Source organism: Equus quagga, chromosome 14 (genome assembly GCF_021613505.1).
Source record: "Equus quagga isolate Etosha38 chromosome 14, UCLA_HA_Equagga_1.0, whole genome shotgun sequence".
NCBI lineage: Eukaryota > Metazoa > Chordata > Mammalia > Perissodactyla > Equidae > Equus > Equus quagga.
Genome location: NC_060280.1, coordinates 4,441,841 through 4,451,403, shown reverse-complemented (window position 1 = coordinate 4,451,403; position 9,563 = coordinate 4,441,841). Strand labels below are relative to the sequence as shown.

Genomic DNA, 9,563 nt, shown 5'->3' with positions numbered 1-9,563 from the left:
AATGGATACAAATACATAATGCAAATGGCGCCATTTCCAAACCAAGGGTGCATGACCTGCCTCTAAATATTGAATGTCTATGTTGCTTTCCAGTCATTGACTTTCTAAATTTGGGCCAATTTATTCTCATTATCCCTAAGTAAACTACTTTGATTTTTTAAACAGTTATTTTATAATCAAATAGAGCCAGTCAGCCCTGATTCATGGATCCTGATGTTGCTAGGATACACGGGTTGGTACTGGATGAAAGTACATCACTTCAAAGGGGAAAACTTGCAAGTGTCCTAGAAAATGACACTCCTATCTTCGTCTGTGGAAGACAGGCCCAATCCTGGAGCTTCTTGGATGCTCACAGACTGTAGGATTGGCCTCCCATGCTTTGAAATAAGCGTCCTCTCTGGAGGGCTGTGCATCTGTTAAAACTAGTCAGGTTGGTCTTAAAGCAAGGAACACACGTATTTATAGTAAAACACGTTTTCATGTTTGTTTTACAGTGAAGAGAAAAAAACCCAGAACCCCCAGATTTTATGTACTTTGAAAATATATTTAAAAACATTAAAAATTCTATATTTAAAACATATATTATATGTTAATTAGTACACTTAAATAGAACTTGTATTTACAATAGGCTTCTGATGCGGTTAAGTTTTAATGCCAATTTTTTCAATAACATAATTATATAAATATACTAAAATACAATAAATATTTTTTTTTTTGTTTTACATGGTGAATAATATCTTTACCATAGAGAGAACAAGGCCACAGACATTTACTTACATTTTCAATGGGAATCACCATAAAAAAGCAACAGGCCTGCTGCCATGCATGAAACACTTCTGCCACAAAGAGACCACAGCAAGACTTTAAAAAAACAAAACAAAACAGAACAGAACAAAAATGAAAAGCAACAGAGAGAGATTTTAACAAAATAAATCTTAGGTCAATGTAAACCACCAAGCATGTGACTGTGACGTGTCTTGTTGGGGAAGAGAGAGCCGGTGACCCCGCCAGTGCTGAATGCTGCTACTCAACCGCTTAACAGCTCTGGCCTTTGCTCTACTTTGAGGCTGTGATGGGAACTTTTGTTTGTTTTATAAGTTTGTCCCTCGGAAAGAGACTGCAAAAAATGAACATACAGCAGGTATTCCAAGTATTCATTACATGTTAAAAATAATTACAAAGATAGTATTTTCAAACAGCACAAAACATACCTATGCTACATAAAGTCTTCCTTCTCTTAAAGACAGGTATTCAGATGGTCCTGTAAAAGACAGGTCGTTCTAAATGAAAGACTGAACAGATAGAAATTAGTTGCTGATGGCATCTTCATCCCCGGGTCATGGTGGACATCCTCTTTTGCTTATCCCTCATCCTACTAAGATGCAGCAATTTCTTGAGGCTTTCTGATACTCAAGGACACTGGCGCAGGACGTCTTCAGTTTAGAGAGTGGGCTAAATGGGCTTAGCACTAATTTTCCCTGGGGTCCACTTTTCCCAAGACCACTACTCCAGGATCCCAACTTGACTTCTCCTGACCCCAGATGGCAGAGGTGAGGCAGGGGACCTCTCCCTGGACAGACAGGATGGACGGGAGGTCGCTGTGGCCTTCACCGGGAAGCAGAGCTCTGTCAAGACTGTCCTGGCCTCTTCCATCGAGCAAGGCACCTTCCAGCCTTCAGGGTCCCGGGTGTGCAGACACCTTCCTGAAGTCTCATCTCTGGACAAGGTTTTCTATCTGTAGCCTTGATCATCCAACCTGAGTTTTGGGGCCTTTTCCTGTCCCCTTCCCCCTTACCAAAAGTTCTCAAAAGACAAAACCCTGGTTTCCTCAAGTCTAATTTCAAAGCAGTAAGTGTTCACGGAGCAAACATCTATCTCATGGCGTCAACCTCAGGGTCACAACGCCATATTTGGTTCTGCGCCTGCTCCAGGCTAATCCAGCTTTATGCAAAATGATCCAGGGCGGGGGCGGGAGTCAGCTTGAGCACGTCCTCCAGTGAGAACCTCTCAGCACGTTAGGTAATGTAGGCACTTAAAGCGCGAGGTCCCTGCAACTTGACATGTCATTCCAGAGCCACCTCTGAAGGGTCCTTCAGAGGCCTCCCTTTCGGAATGTCTCAAGTACCACTCGCCAGCCTCACCCAGACCTCGGGACGGCCACTCAGAGTCCTCCTGCACCGCCTGGAAGTGACAAGTCCGCTCCCCACAGCCTCCATGCGGCTGTTCAGTATCGTTTCACTGGCAGTGTAGACTCCTGCTCCAATCTAGGCGTTTTCTGGGTCCATACAGAACTCCACCTTTTGCTTCAAGACATTTTTAAGCCTTACCATGATTCTTTTTAAGACTTACTATGGTTTACCCTAATGTTTACCCCTCATAAAAAAGAATCCTTATTTTTGCGTGATTTTGTTATCCTTTTTCTCTTCTAAAAAGGGAAATCCCTGTTCTCCACGCTTACACCAGCTCCACGATGTGTCGAAGTTGTTCCCTCGTTCACAGCGGCGGGGGAAATATTTCAGAGCACGCACCTGATTTTTCTTCCTTGAGAGAAAACAAAACAGAGAGGACCAAGAAGGGAGGGGGGGAAGAATGTGCTGGAAGTCAAGGTAGGCCTCTCCACAGCAGAGCGCCCTGACTGCGGCCGCAGGGCGCCGAGGAGGTGTCCCGGGAAGCCGCGAGCCCGGCGCGCAGTCGCCTCTGTTTTATTCACTTTCCAGTCATCTGACTGCATTGCAAACATCTTTACAACATACAAATGACTCTTTTCTCGACCAGAATAGGTACTGAAGGAATTCTTTCCCCATCCCTACTCCCTGTGGAAACTAAAAAAACAAAACAAAACAAACGGAAAAAACACAAAACAAACGAAAATATACCCCTCCCATGCCCTATCCCCTAAGCCAGTAACGCGATGACAACAGCACCTTGACATGTTTTAATTCCAACGCTATCAGAAGTTAAAAGCAGTAAAACAGATATTGTACTAACAGGAACGAAGATACTTACTGTCTAAAATGTAAACGGAATGTTTTGGTTCAAATTTTTGTTGGTTTTTTTTTTTTTTGTCTGTTTTCTGAAAGAGGACAGTTTATTATCAATTCACAATTAAAGCAGCATGCAATTTATTATTATTTTTTAAACTTTTTACGTTTTCAATTCTTGGCAACGGCAACAAACCACAACATTATCGAGGAATGTAATGCAGATTTTTTAAAGTTGTGCGCGAAATGACTGTTTCCCTTCTGGTCATGGATCTGTCCAATAAACAGACTGTAGAACCACGGTACGGTAGAAACTCCATTTATACATGCAGTTCATAAAATTATTTTTTCTTAACTGAATAATTTACCCTGTTATGTATATATACAAATAGATAATTTTTGTCTCAATATAATCTATACAACATAAAGCCACTATCTTCCCCTTTTAATGGTCAATGTACATACACAGGAAGTGTCTATCCTTATGAACCGCCAGCCGATTCTCTTTTTGCTATCCATGGTGAGGGCCCGCACGTACGACTGGGTAGTTCGGCATTGGGAGTTCCAGTGCCTTTTGTCGATGCCCCTGCAGCCCTCCTTCGTGTAACCCATGGGGTTGCACTTGGTCTCATAGAAGTACTGCTTCAGCTGGCCTTTCGACACAGGGACCTTTTCCAGGACCGTGACCGTCCCGCCCGACATGTCCACTGCCGTCTTCTTATCCGCCGCGGTGACCCACTCGCTAATGCTGTCGCAGACGCTCAGCTCCCCGCGGCGGGCCGGGTCAGAGTGGCGCCGGACCCTCATAGACATGTTCGCAGCATCCAGGTAATTTTTGTATTCCTCCAGCAGAAAGAGAAGGGGAGGCTCCAAAGGCACTTGACTACTGAGCATCACCCGGGAAGTGTACAAGTCCGCGTCCTTACTGTTCTCTTCATCGGGCCGCACTTTCTGGCCCTCATCCAACAGGTCTTCTATCACGTGTTCGAAAGTGTCAGCCAACGAGGTCAGGCCTCTCGAGCCTGCCTTGGGCCCGTTCACGCTCTCCAGAGTCCCATGGGTCCGCACAGCTGGGTAGGCCAAGCTGCCTTGTCCTCGGGCGTTTGCTTCTTTCATGGGGGCAGCCTTCATGCAACCGAAGTATGAAATAACCATAGTAAGGAAAAGGATGGTCATCACTCTTCGCACCTGGTGGAACTGCAGGGAGAAAGCAGAGACAGGACACAAAACTGGTTAGGGTTTTCTCTGGCAGGGATGCCGTGCAGCCCATCTGACAGTAATTCCAGGGCATTTGGGAGGGTCAAGGTTTTTGACGTATTGGTGATAAACTCCAGCTGCACCAGACACAAGTTCATGTCAGCAGTGTGCTGGCGTGCTTTAATATAAACCAGAGACGGCCAGCGTTTGCCCCAAGATTTAGCATATAAACCCAAGATTAGACGGCTTCTACGCAAGTGAAAAAAATTGTGGCTTCAAGTTCTCCTCCTTCCTCCTACTTTAGCAGCTTTGCAGATTTAATTTTTAATGATCTCTGCTGTCACAAGAAACACTGTATCAGAAATGTCACTAAGCAACAACAGCAAATGTAATGGTAATTTTTTTTCGAGTGTGCAACATGTTCCTATCGCAGGAATGTGTGACGGGAACAGGAGTGGCCCGAGGGTCTGAGTGGGCCTCTCTAGCTATGCCGTGTCTAGGCCTGAGTGCACGCAGAAGCTGAAGTCAGGGAGCCATCAGGAGCCTCCACATAGACTATGTTCCTCCCATAGAGATAACCTACTAGACAGAGCAGAGAAGAAAGGTAATGTCATCGAGCCATCCTGTTTTACGGGCAAGGAAACCAAAGGCCACAGAGGACTTGCTTGCCTCGTGTCACGAAGAAAGTTTCTTAGAATTCGGGCTCCCGACTCCAGCTCCAGCATTTTTCTACTACACCTGGGTGGTCATAACTGAAAATGTTTTGCTTATTTCCAAACAAAAATCGTTTAATACACGTTGATTTTAATGATGTGTCTACGCCTGGGGCTGATATCATGAAAATAATGTGTCTTCCTAAGAGAGAATTAGAAAAGTCAGCCTTAAAAGGCACTGAAGTCAATTTCAAATGCCTCCCATATGCGGATCCACGTTCATCTCCACCAACCCTTGGAGGCCCTCACCCCTTGGCTTTTCTGGCGCATACACAGACCCATCTGAGAAACCTCAGCTTCTCTTTTTATGGGAAATGTGGTCCTGTATGTGTGTGTGAGTGTGTGAGAGCTGTGAGTTAATCGTACCTTTAAAACGCTGAGTGGCATTTTGCTCACTTTGGTATAGGCAGCTAGAGCTTCTTCCTGTGCTTTTGAAGTTTCCTGGGAAGTCCCTGAACAGCACTGCACAAAATTAATCTTTTCCCGTTTGCCAGAGGGTTGCAATACTCTAACTTTGGCTCTGCATCTACAGGCGTGCTCTGGGAAGCCAATTAGGACGGATGAACAACCAAAATGAAAACATACCTACAGACCAGCCCAAGGTTACTGTCAGCTGGTGAAGAACTTCAGAATCACTTACCTGAAGCATTGTGCCCCTCAGGAGTAAAGAGGAGCACCCCCCAGCCCCGGCACCCTAACTTAATTCCTGCTTGTCAGTTGTGGAGCAAGGACTTACAAAAGACACACACATGCCGTAGTTGTTTTGCTGTCCATCAGTACGAAAAGGGACTGTTTTTCTGTCCATGAAGTGTCACTGATTAGGAAGGCAACCTACCTCCAGTCAGTAGCTCCTACTGCAGAAACGGCTGGAAACTCTGCGAGCGAGGACCAAATGTGTCTGTTCTCCACTTTTATGAGATCACATTTTCTACCACTAAGAGACGTTATGGTCCTCCCCAAACACCAACAAATTCCCTGCTAGACCCTCACTTTGCACACACAGCAAGCACGCTCAGAACTGTGTGGATTGCACAATGGTCTCAGAGTAGGAAGTGCACGCTGGTTTGAATAAAATGCAGATGACCCACTCTGCTAATACCCGAACTTTTGTGAATATCCTGACTTCTGCACCATCAAAGCAACGGTCCTCCACGGAGGTGTCTATTCTGGCAGGCAGCACTTAGACCACTGAACGAAAACCCTTTCTCCTCGTGTTCCCAGTCCAAATTAAACCAACCCAAGGGATACCGCAAATGTAGGTCGAGGAAAGAATGCAAATTTAGAATATTTTACTCCAGCCATCTACATCGCACTGGTAGAGATTTGCTGTGCTCAGCTAGCTTTTAACACCGTATTTCATTAAGTCTCAGATACCATCATTATAAAACACACTCTTTTAAGTACCACGAAAAAATTAAAAATGCAGCCAATTAAACTACTGCTTTCTTTATCACTGATTACTGTTATTTCAGACTTATTTGGACACTTTTTATCATATATAACTTTTATGCATGTATAAAAAAAGAAAATTAAGCAAAATAAATGGGTCAATGTGATGACAACTGTGTTATGACTTTGGCACAGCCAACAATAAGAACGAAATGACATCCATTTCAGACACGATCCAAGTTCAGGGATGTTAAAAATAAGAAAAAGAAAATGTGTATCTGAGAATTAATGAAACAGAGTAAGTTTAATAAGCATTTACTAAGTGCCCACACTAACTGCTTACAGCGGCCCAAGGTACCGAGGCATCTCAAACCAGAGCTGGCAAACTGTTTTATCATCAGTCCCACAGTAACGAGTCTTTTAATGATACCTTTTTCTATACTTGGCTTAAAGCAGTTCATCCTGCCTTTCACTGGTCTCATTCATCTTTTTATGAATAACTGTTGGGTTACAAAAGTAGTTAGTTCTTTATAGATCACTTTCTCATCAGTCCCACAGCAACTATTTCAGAGGAACAAATGGCCTCTGAGTGAATATTACTTCATCCTGAGGCCCAGCATCCCTCCAAGCTGACCAGCCACATAGATTCAGTCATTAATCACCTGGTGAGAGAGCCCAACCCCCCAGCCCCGCCTGCCCCCTAAGTGACACCTCTACAAGGCCAACTGCCCACTCTCTGAAAGGCCTCGAAGACAAACTCAATGCTTTTCGTTGGAACAATGTTACTTCCTAACTTTTCTATTTCTGCCAATGGTTTTGTGATACTCTGGACCACCCAGGCTGCCGGCTGGAAATCTTGGCAGCAAGTCTAACAATACATTTCTTATACAGCCTTCAAATCCAGTCAGTGGAGAGGTCCTGCTCATTTTTCCTTTACGACGTCTATCCTGTCCATCCCTTTCTCTCCATCCCACTGCCATTATCTTGGCTCAGCCCTCACCTTCCCATTTTATGACCACAATGTCCCCCTGGTGTACCCGACATCCTTTCTGCTCCATTTAACTCTGATGACCATGGCCTAACACTCTCGTCTTATCATTCTCTTACACAGAACTTGCAATGGCTTTTTTGTTCCCCTAGATCAAATCTAACCTCCTTTTACCTGGTATTCAACACCCTCCAAAGTCTGGCCCCACCCTATTTAGCTAACTTGGTCATATCAATCACTGCTTTCTAACCTCTGCTCTGATCAGGCCAGAGTCCTTGGAGCCCTATACACATTATTGCCCAGAAGTGACTTGTTCCATTCTCCTGGCAAACTCCTTTCTCTCTGACTAAATCTTGTTTATCCTTCATGACCCAGTTCGAGCACCAGACCACACCCGCCACGTTCTCTGATTACCTCATTATGCTAACTCCTCAGTTGGATGATAAGATCTCGGAGGGAATGGATCATGTCTGATCCCCCATAACGCTGAACACAAAATAAGGTAATAGTACTCAGTAAAAACTTACTGACGGTTTGTAAACCGTGGCAGACGGTGCTGACATCAGTGTTGTAGGAAGCCTTTCCATCTGGAAAGCACAGTGAACTCACTGAAATTATTAGGTCAAGTATAGGCTGTGCTAAACCCAAATTACCAGCTCTAAGGGATTTGACGGATGGCAATTATCAGCCATGAGCAATCTCTTGAGTTTCTCTAATAGGGTAAACCTTGACTCGAATAATTAAAAGGCCAATAACACTACAACATACTACTTCCTGTGTAGCTGTTTCTACTACTTCAGGAGGAGACTTAGACAAGTCAGTAATAATCATAATAGCAAAATTTGGAATTTTCCTTCTTTTCCTTTTTTTTTTTCTGTTAACCTCTTCAATAATTTTACATACTATATTAGGAAATCATAAAAGTTTAAGTAAGAACTTCCGTGACAATTCTTACATTTTAGCTCTTCCGATGAGTCTTTATTACACGAAAGATAAAGGGGTTGCGCAATACTGCTAAGTAGATCGTTAGTCTATATATCTGTTTATACATAATAAATTCATTGGTGCTGTCCAATTCTGCTCCAAGGCTTAAAACAATCGACTCAACCACACCTATAAAATGCTAGGAAGGGCTCTTTCTAGCTCTCAAGAATTTAAATATAGTATAGAGGGTTAAAAGAAAATCAACGTAGTAGAAATGTAATTTAGTTTTAAGCATGACTCACAAGTCTTACATTCAGCCAGATGAATATCTGTGATAGCACGCTGTAGTAATAACTTAGATTTGTCTAAAAGACTACAGAACCTTCACAAGGATCATCTAATTTGGTTGTTATTAGGAGACAGGACAGGTATTATTATCCCGATTATACAGATGAGGCAGTTATGGTTCAGAGAGGTCAAGTAACCTATCAGATATCACAAAGCTAATAGGTTACCTGTCTCCTTGTCCAAGCTTTTACCATCAGGACACGCGCTGCCAGTTGTAGAACATTTAACTGCAGGGAGGAGAGAGGCTGCGAAGGGCCGTCAAAGGAGGAGCTGATGGGATGTGACGGTTTCCTGCAGTTACGTGTATCCTACGCCCAACTTTCCAAAGGCAGCGCCTTAAGATACGACTTCAGAGAACTGGATTAATCCTGCCCTCTAAGACCCTTCAACCTTAAGGCTTGACTACTTCCGCAGATGGAATTTTAGACAATGTGCTCTTCCTCTAAAGAAAGCTTTCCAAAAATTTAGATATGTTGGAACCAAGTTTCCATGGCCAAAGCTAAGAAGAAAAACCAAACAACAGTATGAATAATTCAGGCATCCAGGAAAAAAGTGCCACGCTCTGTTTGCTCCCAGTCCCTTTGGGTTTGTCTATGAGCATGAAATTAAAGAAAACACAGATTAAAGATGATATGGCTGCTCATCTTAGATGGTCTTATAAGCCAAAAGGACGATGGTAATGTTGAAGAAATTATCAATTGATGCTTAATTCCTAACATACACGATGCAAATCTATTAAGAGGCCATCTTACTGAAATCTTGTAAATTCATATAAATAATCATTACTCTGTACCCAGTTTCACTACATGCACTATTATCCTTACTTTTGTTTGTTCATTCAGCAGACCTGGAATCTACTCTCAAGTTTCACAGTCTAGGAGGGAGGTAGGACATGTATGTAAGTAACTAAAATGTAAAGATAGAAACCACCAAGGAAAAGTATAGATAAAATTCTATAAAAAGAAAGAGGTTACGTCCAGTTAGAAAATGAAGAACACTTTGTGAAGAAGCCTGCAAAGGGTT

The 9,563-nt window shown here is 43.2% G+C and overlaps 1 protein-coding gene across 4 annotated transcripts in view; it reads right to left on the bottom strand.

Moving 5' to 3' along the window:
* Positions 1-528: 528 nt before the first annotated feature.
* Positions 529-9,563, bottom strand: part of BDNF (brain derived neurotrophic factor) — a 35,801-nt gene continuing 26,766 nt past the window's right edge. For 3 of the 4 annotated variants that reach the window (XM_046684757.1, XM_046684756.1, XM_046684758.1), the window contains exon 2: positions 529-4,178. In XM_046684757.1, the coding sequence (XP_046540713.1) occupies positions 3,414-4,157 (744 nt within the window). In that variant the 5' untranslated portion in view covers positions 4,158-4,178 and the 3' untranslated portion in view covers positions 529-3,413. Of the gene's footprint in view, positions 4,179-8,707; positions 9,040-9,563 lie in introns of all 4 variants that reach the window. The other variant, XM_046684755.1, reaches the window with a different exon arrangement.